General features: G+C 45.5%; 1 protein-coding gene across 1 annotated transcript in view; it reads right to left on the bottom strand.

Moving 5' to 3' along the window:
• Positions 1–2,106: 2,106 nt before the first annotated feature.
• Positions 2,107–26,060, bottom strand: part of LOC137097859 (archaemetzincin-1-like) — a 37,341-nt gene continuing 13,387 nt past the window's right edge. Inside the window, exons 2-7 of the mRNA XM_067473040.1 lie at positions 18,260–18,599; positions 13,433–13,600; positions 12,990–13,118; positions 7,127–7,293; positions 5,344–5,520; positions 2,107–2,860 (exon numbers count right to left, since the gene is read on the bottom strand). Of these exons, the coding sequence (XP_067329141.1) occupies positions 2,291–2,860; positions 5,344–5,520; positions 7,127–7,293; positions 12,990–13,118; positions 13,433–13,600; positions 18,260–18,563 (1,515 nt within the window). The 5' untranslated portion in view covers positions 18,564–18,599 and the 3' untranslated portion in view covers positions 2,107–2,290. The remainder of the gene's footprint in view (positions 2,861–5,343; positions 5,521–7,126; positions 7,294–12,989; positions 13,119–13,432; positions 13,601–18,259; positions 18,600–26,060) is intronic.

A 26,060-nucleotide genomic window follows, 5' to 3' on the forward strand; every position in this document is an offset into this window, starting at 1 on the left:
GTTGAAATTGTCCACATGCTTCTTGTGGATGTCAATGGCTTCTCTGTGTAGTCTGACATGGTGGTTGTGAGAGTGGTCCAGCATTTCTGTGTTCTCAAATAATATGCTGTGTCCAGGTTGGTTCATCAGGTGCTCTGCTACGGCTGACTTCTCTGGTTGGAGTACTTTGCAGTGCCTTTCATGTTCCTTGATGCGTGTATTAAAAAACTCAAAAATTACAACAGCAAAACAACAGAGGGAAAACAAACAGGCACATAAAATCACTGTCAACAAAAGATTCCCCCCAGGCACTTCCAAGCCATTGAATGCTAATCAAGATGATCAGCTGAAACATTCACAGCTAGCCCCAGCAGACAAGAGTCCTTTGCCCCACCTTGGTCATTCCACAGATATATAAACCCATTTTTCCTAGTTCCAACAGACCTCACTACCTCTGAGGATGCTTGCCATAGATGCAGGCGAAACGTCAGGAGAAAAATTGCCTCCAGAACATGGCCATACAGCCCGGAAAAACCTACAACAACCCAGTGATTCTGGCCATGAAAGCCTTCGACAATACAATAATAATAATAATAATAATTATTATTATTATTATTATTATTATTATTTTATTTGTACCCCGCTACCATCTCCCCAAGGGACTCGGTGCGGCTTACATGAGGCCAAGCCCACAATATATCAATACAAGCAATAACAACAACAATACAAGCAATTAAAATAAATTTGTCAAAGGCTTTCATGGCTGGAATCACTAGGTTCTTGTGGGTTTGTTCGGCCTATAGGGCCATGTTCTAGAGGCATTTTCTCCTGACGTTTCGCCTGCATCTATGGCAAGCATCCTCAGAGGTAGTGAGGTCTGTTGGAAGTAGGAAAAATGGGTTTATACATCTGTGGAATGACCAGGGTGGGACAAAGAGCTCTTCGTTGCTAGAGCTAGGTGTGAATGTTTCAACCTCATTAGCATTTGAAGGCCTGCCTGAGCGGGGGAAATCTCCTGTTGAGAGGTGTTAAGCTGTGCCCGGTTGTTTCCTCACTGCTGTTTTTGCTGTTGTAATTTTTGAGTTTTTTAATACTGGTAGCCAGATTTTGTTGATTTTCATGGTCTCTTCCTTTCTGTTGGAATTGTCCACATGCTTGTGGATTTCAATGGCTTCTCTGTGTAGTCTGACTTGGTGGTTGTTGGAGTGGTCCAGCACTTCTGTGTTCTCAAATAATATGCTGAGTCCAGGCTGGTTCATCAGGTGCTCTGCTATGGCTGACTTTTGCTGACAACAGCAAAAACAGCAGTGAGGAAACAACCAGGCACAGTTTAACACCTCTCAACAGGAGATTTCCCAGGCTCAGGCAGGCCTTCAAATGCTAATGAGGTTGAAACATTCACACCTAGCTCCAGCAGGAAAGAGCTCTTTGCCCCACCCCAGCCATTCCACAGATATATAAACCCATTGTCCTAGTTCCAACAGACCTCACTACCTCTGAGGATGCTTGCCATAGATGCAGGCGAAACGTCAGGAGAAATGCCTCTAGAACATGGCCCTATAGCCCGAAAAAACCCACAAGAACCTAATTAAAATAAATCACATACACAGATAGCATAAACATTAACAATAGCACAACACACCTTTAAAATCTGTGGCTAGGCCAAATGTCATCGAAATTTAAAAATAATGCTAGACATGGATAAGATAAAGGAAGTGGGGCGTTAGTAAAGAGATACAAGCTGGTGTAAATCAGTATAAAGTGCTTTTGGAGGACAAAGTGCTAAGGGTTCATTATTCTGGCACACTGGAACAACCACGTTTTTAAGCTCCTCCTAAAGACTGCCAGAGTTGGGGCATGCCTGATGTCCTTAGGAAGTGAGTTCCAGAGTCGAGGGGCCACCACCGAGAAGGCATTCTCTCTCGTCCCCACCGATTGCGCCTGCGATGCAGGTGGAAGCGCGAGCAGAGCCGGCCACATGACCTTGGAGGCGTCTATGGACAACGCCGGCTCTTTGGCTTAGAAATGGAGATGAGCACCAACCCCGAGAGTCGGACAAAACTAGACTTAATGTCAAGGGGAAAGCTTTGCCTTACCTAAGCGAAAGATCTCCTTCAAGAAGAAAAAGACCAGAAGCTTCTTTTATTGCACTTGGAGAGAGTTCTTGGGTCTTTTCTCGACGGAATGACAAAAACGTGCAGTCAAAAGGACAAGAGGCATAACGAGGAGAGGCTAACAAAACCCACATCTAAACCCCCAGGATTTCCCCATCCCACCCCACCCCAGGATCAGGCGGAGTCTCTCGGTGGGGCTAGCTCTCCTCCCATTTCCAGCGACGAGGGGAGGATTCTGGTTTGGGCGACTTTCTGGAGCTCAGTTTCCTTCTCAAGGAGGAGAACTTGTCTCCCAGGACCTTCCGTAGCCCCGGACTGTCGGTGGGCAGCGGGAGCTCCCTCCGCGCGTTGGGCAGCCGTCCTGTGAACATTTCCCACCGCGCCATCGCGTCCACGGTTCTGTCCACTTGCAGAATCTCCTCTTCGGAGACGTCCTTTTCGAGTGCAGCAATGCACATCTGGAGCCACAGCGTGTACTCCTTGATCATGTCCGAGGGTTTCGGGGCAATGCCCAGCTGTTCCTGGCTAGGGGCGTCTGCCAGGGAACAAGACGGATCGTCGAGATCCAGGTCCTGCAACGTGGAAACAGCTTGGCTGCAAGTGTCCGGTGTCAGGGGTTCGGAAACGGACGTGACGGCCTCGGAGTCGTTCTCGCAATCCATCCCAGAGTCCGTGCTCGGTTGCAAAACGTCCTCGGAGAGAGACGATTCAGAGAGTTCTTGGCTGAGCCAGGTGGATGAAATAGTTTGCATCCAAGCATAAAGTTTCTGTGCCAAAGAACAAAAACAAGCATGCTTTTAATACCCCCTAACGTATTTCTTTTTGCTAATTACTAGCAACGTCACAACCCCTTAATACGCTTCCTCATGTTATAGTGAACCCCAAACATAAACTTATTTATTTTACTATTTATTTATTTACTTTACTTATATACCGCTGTTCTCAGCCCGAAGGCGACTCACAGCGGTTCACAACAAATAAGAACAGCAAAAATCCAATGCTACAGTGTAAAAACAGTTAACAATCTAACATATTACATAATTAATAAACAATTACTACAATGACCATTCACTATCGTCAAATCTTCAAAAACATAATCCAGATTCGTCACCCATTGTTCCATTCCTATGTTCATTACCAATCATTGCATTGATTGTCGAAGGCTTTCATGGCTGGAATCACTAGGTTCTTGTGGGTTTTTTCGGGCTATAGAGCCATGTTCTAGAGGCATTTCTCCTGACGTTTCGCCTGCATCTATGGCAAGCATCCTCAGAGGTGCATCCTCACAACCTCTGAGGATGCTTGCCATAGATGCAGGCGAAACGTCAGGAGAAATGCCTCTAGAACATGGCTCTATAGCCCGAAAAAATCCACAAGAACCTATTGCATTGATTATTCGAACGCCTGCTCAAACAGCCAGGTCTTCACTTTCCTGCAGAATACCATTAGAGATGGTGCTACTCTAATGTCTGAGGGAAGGGCGTTCCACAGCCGAGGAGCCACCACCGAGAAGGCCCTATCTCTCGTCCCCGCCAGCCGTGCTTGAGAAGCAGGCGGGATCGAGAGCAGGGTCTCCCCAGAAGATCTCAAAGTCCTGGTGGGTTCATAGGCAGAGATGCGGTCGGATGGGTAGCTTGGGCCGGAACCGTTTAGGGCTTTAAAGGCCAACGCCAGCACTTTGAATTGAGCCCGGTAGCAGATCGGTAGCCAGTGGAGTTGATGCAACAGGGGGGTCGTATGCTCCCTGCGCTCCGCTCCTGTTAACATCATGGCTGCCGAGCGTTGGACTAGTTGGAGCTTCCGAGCCATCTTCAAAGGCAACCCCACGTAGAGAGCGTTGCAGTAGTCTAAACGGGATGTAACCAGAGCGTGGACTACCATGGCCAACTCAGACTTCCCAAGGTACGGGCGCAGCTGGCGCACAAAACTTAGTTTTGTTACTACTTCATAACTGTCATTTTGCTGCTGTTATGAATCGCAATGTAAATATCTGATATGCAGGATGTATTTTCATTCACTGGACCAAATTTGGCACCCAAATACCCAATACGCAGAATGGACTACTGCAATGCACTCTACATGGGGCTGCCTTTGAAGACTGTTTGGAAAGTGTAGTTAACACAAAGGTCAGCTTCCAGATTAATTACTGGGAGTAGCTATAGCAGTGTTTCCCAACCTTCCCAATGCTGTGACCCCTTAAATACAGTTCCTCATGTTGTGGTGACCCCCAACCATAAAATTATTTTCATTGTATTGTCGAAGGCTTTCATGGCCGGAAACCATGTCAGACTACACAGAGAAGCCATTGAAATCCACAAGCATGTGGACAATTTCAACAGAAAGGAGGAAACCATAAAAATTAACAAAATCTGGCTACCAGTATTAAAAAACTCTAAAATTACAACAGCAAAACAACAGAGAGGAAACATTCAAGGATATCTAATCACCTCTCAACAAGAGATTGCCCCAGGCACTGCCAGGCCATCAAATGCTAATCAAGGTGATCAGTTGAAACATTCACACCTAGCTCCAACAGACAAGCGTCCTTAGTCCCACCCTGGTCATTCCACAAATATATAAACCCTTTTTCTTAGTTCCAACAGACTTCACTACTCTGAGGATGCTTGCCATAGATGCAGGCGAAACGTCAGGAAAGAATGCCTCTAGACCATGGCCATATAGCCCGAAAAAAACTAAAACAACCCATTATTTTCATTGCTACTTCATAACCGTAATTCTGCAGTTGTTATGAATCGTAATGTAAATATCTGATGTGCAGGATGTATTTTTATTCACTGAACCAAATTTGGCACAAATACCAATACGCCCACATCCAAGCAATGACAACTCCCAAATGACAAAATCAATCCCACCAGTATTCAAATGTGGGTGTATTGGGTGTCTGTGCCCAATTTGGTCCAACGAATGAAAATCCATCCTGCATATTGGATATTTACATGACAATTCATTACAGTAGCAAAATTACAGTTATGGAGTAGCAACAAAAATAATGTTATGGTTGGGAGTCACCACAACATGAGGAACTGTATTACAGGGTCGCGGCATTGGGAAGGTTGAGAAACACTGCATTATAGGATGGAACTTCAGTGCTAAGCATAGATCCCTCCCACCAGACAATCGCACTATGAAAACAACATCTGCATATCCAGTGCAATTCACCCACCACCGACTCAAGATTCTTCCCAGGAGGAGGAAGGGCGTGGGCTCCACTCTTCTCCAGTTCTCTTACCCTGTAGCGCTCAATGAGCTTGAAACCCACAACGTACTGCAGCTTCCGGAGGCAAATTGGGCAGGGCTCCAGCGGTCGCAGCAGAACTTCATCCAAACTCAGGGCACCTTGCATGATGCACTGAAGCCAGCGGCAGTTTCCCAAGCCAATCAGGTGACAGATCTCATGGCATGTGACCTGTCAGGTGAGAAATCAAGAATAAATACATCCTTGATAGTACCGCATCGTGAACTCCCTATTACCTGCCCTTCTTCACTACCCACCTCATGCCTTAGAGTTCCTCTATCCTTGCAATGGAACAACAGCACCTCCCAATGGCTGAGTCAAGCACAGCCTCCAGATGCCAGAAACGAAAAAGAGGGAAGCCTTGCCTCTGTCTATGTATTGTCTGTCTTTGCATAATGGCATTGAATGTTTGCCATGTATGTGTTCTTTGATACACTCTGAGTCCCCTCGGGGAGATAAGAGTGGAATATCAATAAAGTATATTATTATTATTATTATTATTATTATTATAGAATATTATTACAGAAGGCTGAGAGGGGATATGATAGCCATGGATAAATATGTGAGAGGAAGCCACAGGGAGGAGGGAGAAAGCTTGTTTTCTGCTTCCTTGGAGACTAGGACGCAATGGGACAATGGCTTCAAACTACAAGAGAGGAGATTCCATCTGAACACGAGGAAGAACTTCCTGACTGTGAGAGCCGTTCAGCAGTGGAACTCTCTGCCCCGGAGTGTGGTGGAGGCTCCTTCTTTGGAAGCTTTTAAACAGAGGTTGGATGGCCATCTGTCGGGGGTTATTTGAACGCGATGTTCCTGCTTCTTGGCAGGGGGTTGGACTGGATGACCCAGGAGGTCTCTTCCAACTCTTTGATTCTATGATTCTATGATTATTATTATTATTGTTGTATTGTCGAAGGCTTTCATGGCCAGAATCACAGGGTTGTTGTAGGTTTTTTTGGGCTATATGGCCATGGTCTAGAGGCATTCTCTCCTGACGTTTCGCCTGCATCTACTACTACTACTACTACTACTATTATTATTATTATTATTATTATTTTCAGTATACTGGCTACAGTCTTGTTCATTTTAATCATAGAATCATAGAATCAAAGAGTTGGAAGAGACCGCCTGGGCCATCCAGTCTAACCCCCTGACAAGAAGCAGGGATATTGCATTCAAATCACCCCTGACAGATGGCCACCCAGCCTCTGTTTAAAAGCTTCCAAAGAAGGAGCCTCCACCACATTTCGGGGCAGAGAGTTCCACTACTGAACGGCTCTCACAGTCAGGAAGTTCTTCCTCATGTTCAGATGGAATCTCCTTTCTTGTAGTTTGAAGCCATTGTTCCGTTGCGTCCTAGTCTCCAAGGAAGCAGAAAACAAGCTTGCTCCCTCCTCCCTGTGGCTTCCTCTCACATATTTATACATGTCTATCATGCCTCCTCTCAGCCTTCTCTTCTTCAGGCTAAACATGCCCAGCTCCTTAAGCTACTCCTCATAGGGCTTGTTCTCCAGACCCTTGATCATTTTAGTCACCCTCCTCTGGACACATTCCAGCTTGTCAATATCTCTCTTCAATTGTGGTGCCCAGAATTGGACACAATATTCCAGGTGTGGTCTAATCAAGGCAGAATAGAGGGGTAACATTACTTCCCTAGATCTAGATTAACGGTGTAACTTGGTTTCTAGATGCATCCTGCTTTCCAAACGTGGCAAACTCTGGCAAAGCATGTGCTCCAAACTCCAAGCTGGAGCTCTGTGAAAAGTGCACAACTGACCTTGCAACACTGGAGCATCTCCAGGAGGTTGAACAGCAAGGCCTGGCTCCTGGCCTGCTCCAGGACGTCATCGTGCACCTCTTGCCTCCACGGCGATGGGTTCAAAGTGGTGCAGCCCACCTGGGGGAATTCACCGGAAAACCTGGCAAAGCTACAGACGCCAACTTCTATGGAAAGAGGAAAACAGAGGTGAGAGCGGTCAGTTTCATTTCCATAGACGCCCATCCATTCGCTCTCCATAGGAAAAATTATGACTGTCCATCATGTACACGTGGGTTTATAGGCGTCATCCATTGGGAAACTTTCAAAAAATAATACGATATTACGCCTGCAAGATGATTACAACTAAAAATTCAAACAACATGCAAATTCAATTCCCCTCTCATTGGATTGTCAGTTTTTCGCTGCTGAGTTTATCAATATCAATGCCATTGTGCTTCGTTTTGAGGGAATCAGATCGTCCCACTTAGGTTTTATTTTTCACTAGTTGTACCTACCACGCGTTGCTGTGGCCAACCTTCCCTCCCTCTTTCTCTCCTCCTTTCTGTCCTTCCTTTTCTCCCTCTTTCCTTTCTTCCTTCTCTTTTTTCTTTCATTCTCTCCCTTCCTTCCTTCCTTCCTTCCTTCCTTCCTTCCTTCCTTCCTTCCTTCCTCCCTCCCTCCCTTCCCTCCCTTTTTTCTTTCATTCTCTCCCTTCCTTCCTTCCTTCCTTCCTCCCTCCCTCTCTCCCTTCCTTCCCTTTTTTCTTTCATTCTCTCCTTCCTTCCTTCCTTCCTTCCTTCCTTCCTTCCTTCCTTCCTTCCTTCCTCCCTCCCTCCCTCTCTCCCTTCCCTCCCTTTTTTCTTTCATTCTCTCCCTCCCTTCCTTCCTTCCTTCCTCCCTCCCTCTCTCCCTTCCTTCCCTTTTTTCTTTCATTCTCTCCTTCCTTCCTTCCTTCCTTCCTTCCTTCCTTCCTTCCTTCCTTCCTCCCTCCCTCCCTCCCTCTCTCTCTCCCTTCCTTCCCTTTTTTCTTTCATTCTCTCCTTCCTTCCTTCCTTCCTTCCTTCCTTCCTTCCTTCCTTCCTTCCTTCCTCCCTCTCTCCCTCTCTCCCTTCCTTCCCTTTTTTCTTTCATTCTCTCCTTCCTTCCTTCCTTCCTTCCTTCCTTCCTTCCTTCCTTCCTTCCTTCCTTTCTTCCTTCCTTCCCTGCTCCCTCCCTCCCTCCCCTCCCTTCTTCTTTCCTTCCTTACCCCCCTTTTATTTCCCCTCCTCTTTCTCCCCGTTCTTCCTTCTCTACCTATTCTTGGACTGCAAGTTGCAGCAGTCCTCCTTATCCATCTACCTACCTACCTATCTATCTCCATCTAATCCAGTGGTTCTCAACCTGGGGTCCCCAGATGTTTTTGGCCTACAACTCCCAGAAATCCCAGCCAGTTTACCAGCTGTTAGGATGTCTGGGAGTTGAAGGCCAAAAACATCTGGGGACCCCAGGTTGAGAACCACTGATCTAATCTATCTATCTGGAGAATTGCTAGGAGTTGCAGTCCAGGAATAGGAAATTGGAAATATGCAGGGATTGGGATGCTCTCAAAGAAATCCAAGGAGAAGAAAGCTTGCATCTTGGAAGCATTGCATTTGAAGCATCCTCCTCTCCTAAAATGTCTGGTCTAGGGAATGCTGGGAGCTGTAGTCCAGAAGAGAGTGTGGATATGCTATTGTGTGTTTTGTTTGCCAAGGGAGTTGTTTTTGCTCAAGCGGTGTAGCTTCTTTTTGCTTTTTTGGCCTTTTAAGTCCCTTCTGTTGTGTTATTCAGTGTGTTTATGAGTGATGGTCACTCGTTGGCCTGACAGGTGAGTTGTATCCAAATTTGGTGTCAATTCGTCCAGTGATTTTTGAGTTATGTTAATTCCACAAATGAACATTACATTTTTATTTATATAGAATAGCTGTCCCCTGCCACACATTGCTGTGGCCCAGTCTGGTGATCTGGAAATAAAGTAATGAGAAAGTGTTGGCTTCTAATATATGTAATATTTTTATGCTTGTGGGTAAATAGTATTTCTTGCAGTTTCTTTGTCAGTGTTGATGTGGAGATTGTCTAGTTGTCCTACTCTGGAACATGCAACATAGAATTGTCCTTCTTTAGGGGTCCCTTTCAAATCTTTGATACTATCTCTCTCTCTGTGTGAATCATATCTATCTATCTATCTATCTATCTATCTATCTGTATCTATGGCTGGATGGCTCTTTGTCAGGAGGGCTTTGGTTACGTTTTCTTGCCCTGGTGAAGGGTGTTGGACTGGATGCCCCTCTATTCTGCTTTGGTTAGACCACACCTGGAATATTATGTCAAATTCTGGGCACCACAATTGAAGAGAGATATGGACAAGCTAGAATGTGTCCAGAGGAGGGCGACTAAAATGATCAAAGGTCTGGAGAACAATCCCTATGAAGAGTGGCTTAAAGAGCTGGGCATGTTTAGCCTGAAGAAGAGAAGGCTGAGAGGAGATATGATAGCCATGTATAAATATGTGAGACGAAGTCACAGGGAGGAGGGAGCAAGCTTGTTTTCTACTTCCCTGGAGACTAGGACGCAATGGAGGAATGGCTTCAAACTACAAGAGAGGAGATTCCATCTGAACATTAGGAAGAACTTCCTGACAGTGAGAGCCGTTCAGCAGTGGAACTCTCTGCCCGGGAGTGTGGTGGAGTCTCCTTCTTTGGAAGTTTTTAAACAGAGACTGGATGGCCATCTGTCAGGGGTGCTTTGAATGCAATATTCCTGCTTCTTGGCAGAATGGGGTTGGACCGGATGGCCCATGAGGTCTCTTCCAACTCTATGATTCTATGATTCTGTGATTCTAAATATTTTCTTTTGGTCATAGGGGTTCTGTGTGGGAAGTTTGCCCCAGTTCTGTCGTTGCTGGGGTTCAGAATGCTCTTTGATTGTAGGTGAACTACACATCCCAGTAATTACAACTCCCAAATGTCAAGGTCTATTCCCCCCAAACTCCATCTGTGTTCATATTTGGACATATGGAATATTCGTGCCAAGTTTGGTCCAGATCCATCCTTGTTTGAGTCCACAGTGCTCTCTTGATGTAGGTAAACTACAACTCCAAAACTCAAGACCAGTACCCACCAATCCCAGCAACTACAACTCTCAAATGTCAAGGTCTATTTTCCCTAAACTCCACCACTATTCACATTTGGACATATTTAGTATCAGTGTCAAGTTTGGTCCAGATCCTTCATTGTTTGAGTCCACAGTGCTCTCTGGATGTAGGTGAACTACAACTCCAAAACTCAACTCAAAACTCAACGCCTTCTAAACCCTTCTAGTGTTTTCTGCTGGGCATGGGAGTCCTGTGTGCCAAGTTTGGTTCAATTCCATCGTTGGTGGAGTTCAGAATGCTTTTTGATTGTAGGTGAACTATAAATCCCAGCAACTACAACTCCAAATGACAATATCGTGTTTTTTTGAGTGATGGTCACTCCTTGGATTAGTAGGTGCCTTGTGTCCAAATTTGGTATCAATTCGTCCTGTGGATTTTGAGTTATGTTAATCCCACAAACGAACATTACATTTTTATTGATATAGAGAAGATGTCTTTCTCAGCCTATTCACGTTTCCCTTCTGGAGGGACTTGAGCCAGAGGAGAAATTAGGATTATTATTGAACCTGCCCCATCCAGGCACAAGAATCTTCACAACTCAGACACAACACGGCACCCTCGGGTGCAGTATTTCTTTGGGAGCTTGCCCCAGTTTGCAATTATCTGTGTGACTATTTCAATAAGGGAATTTCAGCCTCAGTAAAGTCCTAGGAGGCTTAGAATCCGGAATAACGAAGCTGCAATAACCCAAATTAAAGAATTAGGCTGTGTAAAACATCAACATAAAACCATTAGTTAAACCCATTGCAATTTTAACGGGTATTAGACTCCTGTTTTTGCCTTCTCCCCTACACACATCTATCAAAGTGGCCCAGCTCCTGAATAGTTTAACAACATAATTGCTGCCTTATATAAAAGAGAGAGAGAGAACCCATCAAGTTAACGACTTCCCAACAAGGCTCATTGACACCCTCCGCCTCATCATACATTCAGCTGCCATTGAAGGAATTTAAAGAGCAGGTGATAGAAAACGGCAAAAAGCAGAAAAACTGGCATGATTTCAGGATGCACAATCTACAGTCTCTACCGTTGTTTTGCTCTGAAATGAGCAATTCAAAAATATATGGGAAACTGGTTTAGGAGAGGAGCTGTAACATTTATTGGGAAACCTTGTGAATTGATCTTATTCGGGTTGTTGTACGATTTTCAGGCAGCATGGCCATGTTCTAGAAGCATTCTCTCCTGACGTTTCACCTGCATCTCTGGCAGGCATCCTCCAAGGTTGTGAGGTCTGTTGGAAACTAGGAAAATGTGGTTTATATATCTGTGGAAACTTTAGGATTGGAGAAAGATCTCTTGTCTGTTGGAGCTAGGTGTGATGGCCAGTGATTAGCTGTCCCTGACTTTGACCAGGGCCCACTTTGACCAGGGCCCACTTTGACCAGGGCCCACTTTGACCAGGGACCACTTTGACCAGGTACCACTTTGACCAGAGACCACCTTGACCAGGGACCACCTTGACCAGGGACCGCTTTGACCAGGGACCACTTTGACCAGAGACCACCTTGACCAGAGACCACCTTGACCAGGGACCACCTTGACCAGGGACCGCTTTAACCAGGGACCACTTTGGCCAGGGACCACTTTGACCAGGGACCACTTTGACCAGGGATCTCTTTGACCAGGGACCACTTTGACCAGGGACCACTTTGACCAGGGATCTCTTTGACCAGGGACCACTTTGACCAGGGACCACTTTGACCAGGGACCACTTTGACCAGGGACCACTTTGACCAGGCACCACTTTGAACAGGGACCATTCGACCAGGGACCACTTTGACCAGGGAGTACTTTAACTAGGGACCACTTTGACCAGGGACCACTTTGACCAGGGATCTCTTTGACCAGGAACCACTTTGACCAGGGACCACTTTGACCAGGGATTTCTTTGACCAGGGACCACTTTGACCAGGGACCACTTTGACCAGGAATCTTTTTGGCCAGGGATCTCTTTGACCAGGGACCACTTTGACCAGGGACCACTTTGGCCAGGGACCACTTTGACCAGGGACCACTTTGACCAGGCACCACTTTGAACAGGGACCATTCGACCAGGGACCACTTTGACCAGGGAGTACTTTAACTAGGGACCACTTTGACCAGGGACCATTTTGACCAGGGAGTACTTTGGCCAGGGACCAGTTTGACCAGGGACCAGTTTGACCAGGGACCAGTTGGACCAGGGACTGGTTTTACCAGATACCACTTTCACCAGGGCTCACTTTGACCAGGGACCACTTTGACCAGAAACCACTTTGAGCAGGTACCAGTTTGACCAGAAACCACTTTGACCAGGGACCACCTTGACCAGGGCCCAACTTGACCAGGGCCTGCTTGACCAGGGACCACTTTGACCAGGGACCACTCTGACCAGAAACCACTTTGACCAGGGACCACTTTGACCAGGGACCACTTTGACCAGGGACCACTTGACCAGGGACCACTTTGACCAGGGACTACTTGACCCGGGACCACTTTGACCAGGTACCAGTTTGATCAGGGACCAAAAGGGTTACGAATCAGTTTTTGGTCAACTTTAGATTCGGTTTGGTTCTTTGAGGTGCAATTCAGAAAATTGCATTGGATAGAGCACATCATCCCTAGTTTTTGATACAGAACATGTGCCATCCAATATCCACCATCTGCTCACCAACAGAAAACCATAAGAGTGTCTTATTATTATGGAAAATTACAAGATAGAAAGCAAACCTTGGCCTGGCAAAAACTTCCCAAAAGTGAAGCTCCACGTCTCGCAGGGGTAGAGGTCTGCCAGGGTGAGTCCCAGGACACAGAGGGCATCCATTGGCTTGTTGTTCTTCAGGAAGGTCAGAATCCCATCTACAGGAGCAGAGAAAGAGGAAAACACTAAAAGTTTCAGAACCTCTGGTGTAAAACAAGCTCTGGATGAGTAATTTTTTCTCTGATGACCAAAGGATGAACATATCTGGAAACAATGTCCCAAAAGGAAACAGTGACCGCCACTGCCCAATCATTCTGCAGGAAAACATGGTGTTTCCAACCTCACTTCCTTCCTCCCTGCTCTGGTCAAGAGTGATAAAATGTTGACTAATGAAGTGAAAAGGAAGGAAGGAAGGTGAGGATGAGCGAAAAGTGCTATGCCACACACCCCACCATTGTCCCCATCAGCTTACCAGCATGGAGTTGCACTCTGTCTGAATCCTGATTGTGGCGGTAACAGCAATGGATGGAGGAGACGGGGACAGAAGGAAGGCACTTAACGCGGAGGCCCAGGAAGAACGATTCGACACAGCTGCGGAGGGAATCCAGCAAGGAGATCCCAACAGGACCTTCACTTAGGTCTAGAGAAAAAGTGTGAAGTCAGTTACTTAGAATCATAGAATCAAAGAGTTGGAAGAGACCTCATGGGCCATCCAGTCCAACCCCATTCTGCCAAGAAGCAGGAATATTGCACTCAAATCACCCTTGACAGATGGCCATCCAGCCCCTGTTTAAAAGCTTCCAAAGAAGGAGCCTCCACCACACTCCGGGGCAGACAGTTCCACTGCTGAACGGCTCTCTCAGTCAGGAAGTTCTTCCTCATGTTCAGATGGAATCTCCTCTCTTGTAGTTTGAAGCCATTGTTCCGTGTCCTAGTCTCCAAGGAAGCAGAAAACAAGCTTGCTCCCTCCTCCCTGTGGCTTCCTCTCACATATTTATACATGGCTATCATATCCCCTCTCAGCCTTCTCTTCTTCAGGCTAAACATGCCCAGCTCCTTAAGCCGCTCCTCATAGGGCTTGTTCTCCAGACCCTTTATCATTTTAGTCGCCCTCCTCTGGACACATTCCAGCTTGTCAATATCTGTCTTGAGTTGTGGTGCCCAGAATTGGACACAGTATTCCAGGTGTGGTCTAACCAAAGCGGAATAGAGGGGTAGCATTACTTCCCTAGATCTAGACACTATGCTCCTATCGATGCAGGCCAAAATCCCATTGGCTTTTTTTGCCGCCACATCACATTGTTGGCTCATGTTTAACTTGTTGTCCACGAGGACTCCAAGATTTTTTCACACATACTGCTCTCAAGCCAGGCGTCCCCCATTCTGTATCTTTGCATTTCGTTTTTCCTGCCTAAGTGAAGTATCTTGCATTTGTCACTGTTGAACTCCATTTTGTTAGCTTTGGCCCATCTCTCTAATCTGTCAAGATAGTTTTGAATCCTGCTCCTGTCCTCTGGAGTATTGGCTATCCCTCCCAATTTGGCGTCATCTGCAAACTTGTCCTTGCATGGTCAGGTACAAAGACGGTGGCAACAACACACTGCAATGCAAAAAAAAGTTGGTTCAGAGCCCAGGAAGGGTATTGTTTTGGCCCATGCTTCCCGAACTCCTCCAGCCACTGTGGCCACGATTTGTACTCTTTCCCAAGCTCTCCTGTAGTTTCATTATCTTTATAAAAACTAGACCTGTGCACATTTAAAGCAATATCTGGAGGTGGGGGTCACTTTGCGAATCAGGTAAGTAGTACAGATATACAAGGGGTGTTCATTAAAGATTTCCCCTGACCCACTTCCTGTGGAGTAAGAGCACTGAAACTTGGTCCAGTTCTGAGTCCTTCTCTCCATCGGTGCCACCGAATGACACATGCCGCATTATCATGGGGTGCCTGCGCCCTACACCACTGGAGAAATTACACTGCTTAGCCGGTATTGCACCACCTGACATCCGCTGGGAAGTAGCAGCCAATATAGTGAAAGGACCAAGGCAGAAACACCTCCAGCTCATCCCTTGTTTGGGTATCAGCCAGCACGTCAACGACTTAAATCTAGAAATAGTTTTCTAATATCTACAGAGACACTCACTGGAACACCTCAGCAAGCGAGAGTCCAAAAGTGGCAGGCTCAAACCCAGAACCTCAACCAATGGCTGATACCAAATGAGAGACTCCCCCCTGCGCACACAGAAGACTGGGCAACTTGGAAGGTGCTGAACAGACTGCGCTCTGGCACCATGAGATGCAGAGCCAACCTTCAGAAATGGGGCCACAAAGTGGAGTCCACGACATGCGAGTGTGAAGAAGAGCAAACCACTGACCACCTGCTGCAATGCAACCTGAGCCCTGCCACATGCACAATGGAGGACCTTCTTTCAGCAACACCAGAGGCACTCCAAATGGCCAGATACTGGTCAAAAGACATTTAATCAACTACCAAACTCACAAATTTTGTATTTTGTCTGTTAGCTTTGTTCTGTTAGAAATGTAATATAATTTGACTGGTTGTCCTGACACGACAAATAAATAAATACCGAATGATACACACTTCTTCCATCTTTTTAAGCAACTGCAAACACCTCGCTTGTAGAACTCGACAGGTTGCTCCAAAAGCCACGTTGTGTCTTCGGAAATCAGAGTTTCCTCATCTGAAAAATGCTTGCCCTTCAAAAATAATTTCCTTGTTGGAAAGAGGTGGAAGTCCGATGGTGCAAGATCGAGTGATTAGGGGAGATGAGGTGGAATTTCAAAGCCACAGGAGCATGCATCTTCCATTTGGACAACAGGGGAGTTGTGAATTGGCGCATTGTCTTGCAGAAGATGGACACCTTTGGTGAGCGTGCCACGTCTCTTGGTTTTGATTGCCACAGCAGTGAAGCCTAGTCGGCCCCAGTGATCGTGGTCTCCTTTGCTAGGAAATCCATCAATCCTACTCTGTGCTGGTCCCAAAATACTGTGAGCATGACCTTGCTGCCAAGAGTTGGACATGTGCTTTCTTTGGAGGCGGTGAGTCATGATGCTTCCATTGCATCAACTGGACTTTAGTCTCAGGATCAGAGTGATGGAGCCAGCTTTCACCTTGTGTGATGAGTCTGTTGAAGAAGTCCTCCTGGTTTCCATGGCAAATCATTGTCAAGAGAGTCTAAGAGCATTTGACTCGTTCCTGCTTCTGGAAAGGTGTGAGCAGCCGGGGGACCCAGCGAGCTGATACCTTACGTATGTGAAGATAGTCTTGGGTGATTTTTTTCCACAGAACCCACACTAAACTTGAAATTTTGGGCTAGGTAGCGAATGGTTATGCAGCGGTTTTCAAAAATGGTAACCCCCACTTGCTGGATGGCATGTTCACCAATAGCAGAGTGCAGTCGCCTTGGAATTGGAGCTGTTTGCACCAAAGGCCGAACACATTGGAATTGACAATGCCAGTTCTTGACTCCATTGTATAATGGGGAATCATCACCATGAACCCCTTTTATTTCATTGAATATCTCCTTTGGTGTGCAGCCTTTCAAGTAAAGGAATTTGAGAACTGTTCTGTATTCCACTGGGTACATTCTCAAACCTCTCTCCACTTCAGCACTTGTAACATCAAAACCGTTCTCAGTTCTGAGTTGTAAATTGGCACAAAACCTATAGATACTTCTATCATTACACATGTGCAGTTTCAACATCCTGTGATAAATAGAAGTGGGTCAGGGGATGTGATGGCATGAGTGGCGCCACCTATGTGTAGAACTGTTAGTTGCAAGATTTAAACTGTTGTACCCTGCTTAATCCTGCCTTTTTACCCTGCTTATGCTGTTGGATTGATTGGTTATTTATAACTGTCAATCAGTGTTGTTTACACCAATTGAATTGCTTTTAAAAAGCTCAATTGTTTGGCTCCACCTCTTCCTGGAAGAGGGGAGTGCTTCCCTTTTTCATTCTGCCATCAGAGTTTCTATCAGATTGATGTGAGTAAGAGACTTGGCTCTAAAAGCCCCTGCTTAAATTACCTCTCAGCACCAATTCTAAGGTTTTTTTACCCTTGGGACTCATGCTTTATGTCCAGATCGTCCTGATTGAGGAGACCCAAGCGCCTTCAAACCGGTTCTTTTGGCACCAGAGGAAGGTCTCGTCCCTTCAACGTAGGCCATTGGACTGGGGTTGTGTTTATTCCGATATTCACGGTCATTGAGGAAAGAGGAAACAGGAAAAGCTTCTCAGCTGCAAACTCCTTGGACTTCAGAGATTGTAAAGTATATTTCCTTTATCCCTGTTGAAACATCAAGCTTATGCCTGAGAAAGATAACTCATTGAGAACAATAAATACCATTTCGAGTTATCTGTTGTGTTTTGGTCTTTGGGAGTTTCAGTTTCCTTTAGGAGGGCAAGAAGCAATCCCCTGGGGAAGATGCCACGTCCATGCCTCTTTCACTAAGAGTTATAGCCCCCAGGCGTGACGGCACAGGGGAAATCTGTAATGGATCTCCCTCATAGCAACAGCAACAGCCTTTTTTTATCGTCTTGGTACAAAGCCATTGAAAACAACAGAAGTGTAACAATGCAAGAAAACACAGTAAGCTAAAACATGGTGTATCCTTGTGAAGTTTGCTAAAACTACGGAAACATTAGTATATTAATGAAAATGCTTTGTGTGCACATTGGAAAAAATACATATCTGTTTATGAATTCCCCCCCCCCCCCCCAGTCATTAATTTAAGGAAAGGTTAGACATAAGCTTTTGTAAATCCACAAGCATGTGGACAATTTCAACAGAAAGGAAGAGACCATGAAAATGAACAAAATCTGGCTACCAGTATTAAAAAACTCTAAAATTGCAACAGCAAAACAGCAGAGAGGAAACAGCCAGGCACAACACCTCTCAACAGGGGATTTTCCCAGGCTCAGCCAGGCCTTCAAATGCTAATGAAGGTGATCAGTTGAAACATTCACACCTAGCTCCAGCAGAGAAGAGCTCTTTGCCCCACCCCAGCCATTCCACAGATATATAAACCCATTGTCCTAATTCCAACAGACCTCACTACCTCTGAGGATGCTTGCCATAGATGCAGGCGAAACGTCAGGAGAAATGCCTCTAGAACATGGCCCTATAGCCCAAAAAACCCACAAGAACCTAGTGATTCCAGCCATGAAAGCCTTCGACAATACATTTGTAAGACAGTTGGAAGTCAGAAACCCTTCCCAATCACCTGTGAGTTTCCCCACTTGCCACCCCTACCTTATGTAATACCAGTGTTCAGTTACCTATGGGTTGCAAATATATGTGCTTCCGGTAGCATCGTTGCTTTCTCCTCAACAGCGAGTAGTAGAAGGTTTCAAAATCCTCCGGAGCATCGGGGTGGCTGAGAAGCCAGTCAAAGGCCGTCCTGATGAACAAGCTGCAGAAAAGTGTCCGGTGGGGATTGTAGGCCTCGGAGAGGAAGAGTTTCTCAGCACTCGAGAAGGCCTTGGCGTACAGCTCTTGCAGCGCGGGGTTGGTTGAGATCAGCGCATCCTTCAGCGCCCGAGGTCCAAAACTGAACTCTTGGGCATGTCTGCACTGCAACATCGCTGGCAGCAAACCCTGGATCTGTCACGCTGTCTTCTGCAGGAAGAAGAAAACCATCATCAATCCCATGCTTTGCTTTTGAGTAACCCTATCCAAGGAATCTGCATGCACTAACCATTGCCCAAACTTCCTTATGCCGCAACCCCTTAATACAGTTGCTCATGATGTGGTGACCCACAACCATAACATTATTTTCGTTGCTACTTCATCACTGTAATTTTGCTATTGTTATGAATCGTAATGTAAATATCCGATATGCAGGATGTATTTTCATTCACTGGACCAAATTTGGCACAAATACCCGATACGCCTAAAAGTGAACACTAGTGGAGTTTGGGGAAATAGACCTTGACATTTGGGAATTGTAGTTGCTGGGATTTATAGTTCACCTACAATCAAAGAGCATTCTGAACTCCACCAATGATGGAATTGAACCAAACTTGGCACACAGAACTCCCATGACCAACAAAAAATACTGGAAGGGTTTAGTGGGCATTGACCTTGAGTTTTGGAGTTGTAGTTCACCTACATCCAGAGAGCACTGGGGACTCAAACAATGATAGATCTGGACCAAACTTGGCACATAAACCAATATGCCTAAATATGAACACTGGTGGAGTTTGGGGAAAATAGATCTTGACATTTGATATTTGTAGTTGCTGGAATTTATATTTCACCTATAATCAAAGAGCATTCTGAACTCCACCACCAATGGAATTGAATCAAACTTGGCAGACAGAACTCCCATGACCAAGAAAAAATACTGGGTTTTGGTGGTCATTGACCTTGAGTTTTGGAGTTGTAGTTCACCTACATTCAGAGAGCACTGTGGACTCAAACAATAATGGATGTGGGCCAAACTTGGCACGGATTCTCAATATGCCCAAATGTGAACACTGATGGAGTTTGGGGGAAATAGACATTGACATTTGGGAGTTGTAGTTGCTGGGATTTATAGTTCACCTACAATCAAAGAGCATTCTGAACTCCACCAACGATGGAATTGAACCAAACTTGGCAGACAGAACTCCCATGACCAAGAAAAAATACTGGGTTTTGGTGGTCATTGACCTTGAGTTTTGGAGTTGTAGTTCACCTACATTCAGAGAGCACTGTGGACTCAAACAATAATGGATGTGGGCCAAACTTGGCACGGATTCTCAATATGCCCAAATGTGAACACTGATGGAGTTTGGGGGAAATAGACATTGACATTTGGGAGTTGTAGTTGCTGGGATTTATAGTTCACCTACAATCAAAGAGCATTCTGAACTCCACCAACGATGGAATTGAACCAAACTTGGCAGACAGAACTCCCATGACCAAGAAAAAATACTGGGTTTTGGTGGTCATTGACCTTGAGTTTTGGAGTTGTAGTTCACCTACATTCAGAGAGCACTGTGGACTCAAACAATAATGGATGTGGGCCAAACTTGGCACGGATTCTCAATATGCCCAGATGTGAACACTGATGGAATTTGGGGGAAATAGACATTGACATTTGGGAGTTGTAGTTGCTGGGATTTGTAGTTTCCCTACAATCAAAGATAGATCAATGATAGAATTAGGCCAAACTTCCCACACAGAACCCCATGAAAAACAGAAAATACTATGTTTTCTGATGGTCTTTGGTGACCCCTGTGACAACCCCTCACAATCCCCCCAGGGGTCGCGACCCCCAGGTTGAGAGTCACTGGTCCAGAGGGTTTGAAAGGTGCAGTGCTCCACAAGAAAACAGATACATATATGTTCTGTTTATATATGCTTCCCTGGAGACTAGGACGCGGAACAATGGCTTCAGACTACAAGAGAGGAGATTCCATCTGAACATGAGGAAGAACTTCCTGACTGTGAGAGCCGTTCAGCAGTGGAACTCTCTGCCCCAGAGTGTGGTGGAGGCTCCTTCTTTGGAAGCTTTTAAACAGAGGCTGGATGGCCATCTGTCGGGGGTTATTTGAATGCGATGTTCCTGCTTCTTGGCAGGGGGTTGGACTGGATGGCCCATGAGGTCTCTTCCAACTCTTAGATTCTATGATTCTATGTTTGTGTGTTTGTAGTCAGGAAAGCCAGTGTTGTATGGTGATTTGAGTGCATTGGACTAATCCGGAGACCAGGGTTCAAATCCCGATCAGCTACACAAACACAATGGCGGTTTTGGGCGAATCACAATCTCTCAGCCTCAGATGAGAGCAACACCCTCGGAACAAATCTTGACCCAAAAAAGCTGTATTTGGGTTGCAATAAGTCAGAAACAACTTGAAGGCATGCAACAATAGTTTGTCGTGAATCTTTTATAGTCAAACGTAGTCATCGGTGATGTTGTTCGAACGATATAATAGCACGTATTGTAGCAAAAGTGCATCCTGTTTTTATCCATAGTTAGCAACTCAGATGAGCCCAAACAAAGAAGCTTTGTTTGCTTCCAGCGACTGTTGAAATAACGCATATTTCAAGTATTGTTCTCCCTCTCTCAAAAATAGCACAGGCGTGCAGAACCTTTTGACATCCCATCTTCAACCCCATTCTGCTGCACAGTTGGCCCATATTTTCTTATTACGCTGATGTCTGTTGTTATCGTTTCAGATGGTGACTGCCTTAGAAGGGGGCTGCCTGAGCCAAGCTGCGAATGAGTGACAGGGAGGGGAACTTTCAAAGGGAATAATTAATGGGTGGTTGTCACTCTTGGAGAGTTGCTTGATAGCAGCTGATTTACAAAGGGAATCATTTATGAATCGACTGCCACAAGTTGTAATTTAGGAATCCCTGGTAGGGATGGTACCTGTCAACGATGGTGCCACATTCGAGGAAGAAGCCCAAGAATGGGAAAGAATTACTCCATTGCATCTTTCCAAAATAAATATTGGTTGGGACGTAGTATTTAAAAGGGAAACACTGTGCCACTATCTACATCAGTTTTTCTCAACTTGCGAGGGGTGTCAGGGGGGTCGCCAAAGACCATCAGAAAGCACAGTATTTTCTGTTGGTCATGAGGGTTCTGTGTGGGAAGTTTGGCCCAATTCTTTCATTGGTGGAGTTCAAGGGGATCTTTGATTGTACAGAAACTATAAATCCCAGCAACTACAACTCCCAAATGTCAAGGTCTATTTTCCCCAAACTCCATCAGTGTTCACATTTGGGCAGATTGAGTATTTGTGCCAAGTTTGGTCCAGATCCATCATTGTTTGGGTCCACAGTGCTCTCTGAATGCAGGTGAACTACAACTTCAAAACTCAAGGTCAATGACCACCAAACCCTTCCAGTATTTTCTGTTGGTTACGGGACTTCTGTGTGCCAAGTTTGGTTCAATTCCATCATTAGTGGAGTTCAGAATGCTATTGGATTGTAAGTAAACTATAAATCCCAGCAACTACAGCTCCCAAATGTCAAGGTCTATTTTCCCCAAACTCCACCAGTGTTCACATTTGGGCAGATTGAGTATTCGTGCCAAGTTTGGTCCAGATCCATCATTGTTTGGGTCCACAGTGCTCTCTGAATGTAGGTGAACTACAACTTCAAAACTCAAGGTCAATGACCACCAAACCCTTCCAGGATTTTCTGTTGGTCACGGGAGATCTGTGTGCCAAGTTTGGTTCAATTCCATCATTGGTTGAGTTCAGAATGCTCTTTGATTGTAAGTAAACTATAAATCCCAGCAACTACAGCTCCCAACTGTCAAGGTCTATTTTCCCCAAACTCCACCAGTGTTCACATTTGGGTAGAATGAATATTTGTGCCAAGTTTGGTCCAGATCTATCATTGTTTGGGTCCACAATGCTCTCTGAATGTAGGTGAACTACAACTTCAGAACTCAAGGTCAATGACCACCAAACCCTTCCAGTGTTCCAGTTTGGAACCTCGGGCCAATCTTCAACCTTCATCCTAAATTTTCTCCCTCACAAGAAAGTTGTGAAGATAGAAGAGGGCATGAGCTTCACACTGTTTATATCAGTGGTTCTCAACCTTGCAAACACTGTGACCCCTTAATACAGTCCCTCATGTTGTGGTGACCCCCAATCATAACATTGTTTTTGTTGCTACTTCATAACAATCATTTTACTACTGTACTGTCGAAGGCTTTCATGGCCAAAATCACTGGGTTGTTGTAGGTTTTTCCGGGCTATAGGGCCATGTTCTAGAGGCATTTTCTCCTGACGTTTCGCCTGCATCTATGGCAAGCATACTCAGAGGTAGTGAGACCTCACTACCTATGAGGATGCTTGCCATAGATGCAGGCGAAACGTCAGGAGAAAAATTGCCTCCGGAACATGGCCATATAGCCCGGAAAAACCTACAACAACCCATTTTACTACTGCTATAAATCATAATGTAAATATTAGATATGCAATTAGAATGTATTTTCATTCACTGGACCAAACTGGGCACAAATACCCAATGCACGCACATGTAAATGCAAGTGGGGTTGTGGGAAGATTGATTTTGTAATTTGGGAGTTGTAGTTGCTGGGATTTATAGTTCACCTATAATCAAAGAGCATTCTGAACTCCACTACGATGGATTTGAACCCAATTTGCCACCCAGAACTCCCATGACCAACAAAAAATACTGGAAGGGTTTGGTGGGTATTGACATTGAGTTTGGGAGTTGTAGTTCACCTATATCCAGAGAGCACTGTGGACTCATGCAATGGTGGATCTGGACCAAACTTGGCACAAATATTCAAACGTGAACACTGGTGGACCACCCTCCCCAAACCAAGAATGGGCAGCTTGGAAGTCCCTGAACAGACTCAGAAGTGGAGTGGGCAGATCAAAAGACAACCTGGCAAAATGGCAGGACCACCTAGAAGAATCCTCCACCTTGTGCGACTGTGGAGCAGAACAAACAACTCTGCACCTGTGTGCTTATCTGCAATGTCCTGCCTCATGTACAGAGAAAGAATTGTTGGAGGCTACAGGCAATGTAGTCGCTGTTTCCCGTTTTGGGTCAAAAGATAATTAGCTACTTATGCTCCTTCTATTTTTATCAGTTTTATACTAATTTATGCAATGATTTAATATGAAATAAATAAACCCTAAAAAACACTATGCTGTTGTGACATTCTTGCTAGCCGCTCCATCAGCACCAGTATTATTACCTGCTGCCCTGAAGTATATTGAGCTTCAACCTCCATCATCCCTGGCTAGGCTGCTCCCGAATCTGTTTATGTTGGTGTCACAGCAGGGTTCCTGGCACCCGTTCCCAACCCACCTCTTGTTCTCCATCTCGTCTTTCATATTCCATCAATTCCAACTGTGAACATCCAGAACGTCCTTGAGTCAAATCTACTTGTGTGGATGAGTCACTCAAATTAGCATTGTATTGTAAAAATAAATCGGGAGAAGGCTATGCATGGACCATCTGCTTCAATGAAAAGGGTAAAACAAACAAGGTGGTGCCTCTACTTGGAACATCAACCCTTCACTAGAGTCAGTGATTGTTGTCACCAAGCCTTAAAGATGGGCTAGGCAAAACTATAGTTAGGTGAATCTGGAATTGGTTAAGTTACCAAACCCAGAGGGTGATTCTCCCCAATGAGCTTTGACCTTGGCTTTGAAAGCCAACCTTAAAAACTCTGGCATGGACACTGAGAACTGGGAAGCCCTGGCCCTTGAGTTCTCCAGTTGGAGGTCAGCTGTGACCAGCAGTGCTGCAGAATTTGAAGAGGCACGAATGGAGGGTGAAAGAGAGAAATGTGCCAAGAGGAAGGGGCGTCAAGCCAACCCCGACTGAGACCGCCTTCCACCTGGAAACCAATGCCCTCACTGCGGGAGAAGATGTGGGTCAAGAATAGGGCTCCACAGCCACCTACGAACCCACCCCCAGGATACTGAACTTGGAGGACCATCATCCTCGGACTACAAGGGATCGCCTAAGAAGAAGAAGAAGAAGAAGAAGAAGAAGAAGAAGAAGAAGAAGAAGAAGAAGACTCCCTTTCCAGGATGCTTCCTCTTCATCCTGGAAAGAAGGGATGAGTGGAGTGCCATCAGCAGGGTTCCATCCTGGGCCCGGTCCATTCAACATCTTTATTAATGACTTAAATGAAGAGTTAGAAGGCATCATCATCAAGTTTGCAGACAGGACCAAATTGGGAAGGAGAACCAATACTCCAGAAGACAGGAGCAGAATGCAAAACAATCTCAGTTCAGTAGAGAGATGATTTTCCAAAATTAACAAAATGAATTTCAACAGCGACAAATGCAAGATATTCCACTTAGGCAGAAAAAAGGAAATGCAAAGAGACAGACTGGGGAACGACGCCTGGCTCAGGAACAGGGCGTGTGAAAAAGATCTTGGAGTCATCGTGGACAACAAGTTAAACACGAGCCAACAATGTCATATTTATTATTATGTATTTATTTACAGTATTTATATTCCACCCTTCTCATGCCGCATCATCACGGGGTGTCTGCGCCCTACACCACTGGAGAAATTACACTGTTTAGCCAATATTGCACCACCTGACATCCGCCAGGAAGTGGCAGCCAATAGTGAAAGGACCAAGGCAGAGACATCTCCAGCTCATCCCTTGTTTGGGTACCAGCCAGCAACTCAAAGGATCAAGGGTCTGGAGAACAAGCCCTATGAGGAGCGGCTTTAAAAGCTGGGCAAGTTTAGCCTGCAGAAGAGAAGGCTGTGAGGAGACATGATGAGGGCCATGGATCAAGATGTGAGGGGAAGTCATAGGGAGAAGGGAGCAAGCTTGTTTTCTGCTGCCCTGGAGACTAGGACACAAAGGAACAATGGCTTCAAACTACGAGAAAGGAGATTCCACTTCCTGACTGTGAGAACTGTTCAGCAGTGGAACTCTCTGCCCCGGTGTGATGGCGCGAGTGGCGCCACCTATGTGTAGAACTGTTAGTTGCAAGATTTAAACTGTTGTATCATGCTTAATCCTGCCTTTTTACCCTGCTTATGTATAAGTTGGATTGATTGGTTACTTATAGCTGTCAATCAGTATTGTTTGGCTCCACCTCTTCCTGCAGGAGGGGAGGGCTTCCCTTTTCATTCTGCCATCAGAGTTTCTATCGGATGGACGTGAGTAAGAGACTTGGCTCTAAAAGCCCTTGCTTAAATTACTTCTCAGCACCAGTTCTGAGGATTTTTACCCTTGAGACTTATGCTTCATGTTCAGACCAACCTGACCGACGTTGGAAGTCTCAAGCGCCTTCAAACCGGTTCTTTTGGCACCAGAGGAAGATCCTGAGTCTTCAAACATAGGCCATTTGAACTGGGGTTGTGGTTTGCTCCGGCATTCACAGCCATTGAGGAAAGAGGAAACTTAGAAAGGCTTCTCAGCTACAAACTCCTGGGACTTCAGAGACTGTGAAGTATATTTCTTCTATCCCTGTTGAAACATCTAGCTTATGCGTGAGAAAGATAACTCATTGTGAACAATAAATACCATTTCAAGTTATCTGTTGTGTTTTGGTCTTTGGGAGTTCCAGTTTCGTATAGGAGGGCAAGAAGCAATGCCCTGGGGAAAGATGCCACGTCCAT

The sequence above is a fragment of the Anolis sagrei genome, chromosome X (genome assembly GCF_037176765.1).
Source record: "Anolis sagrei isolate rAnoSag1 chromosome X, rAnoSag1.mat, whole genome shotgun sequence".
Classification (NCBI taxonomy): domain Eukaryota; kingdom Metazoa; phylum Chordata; class Lepidosauria; order Squamata; family Dactyloidae; genus Anolis; species Anolis sagrei.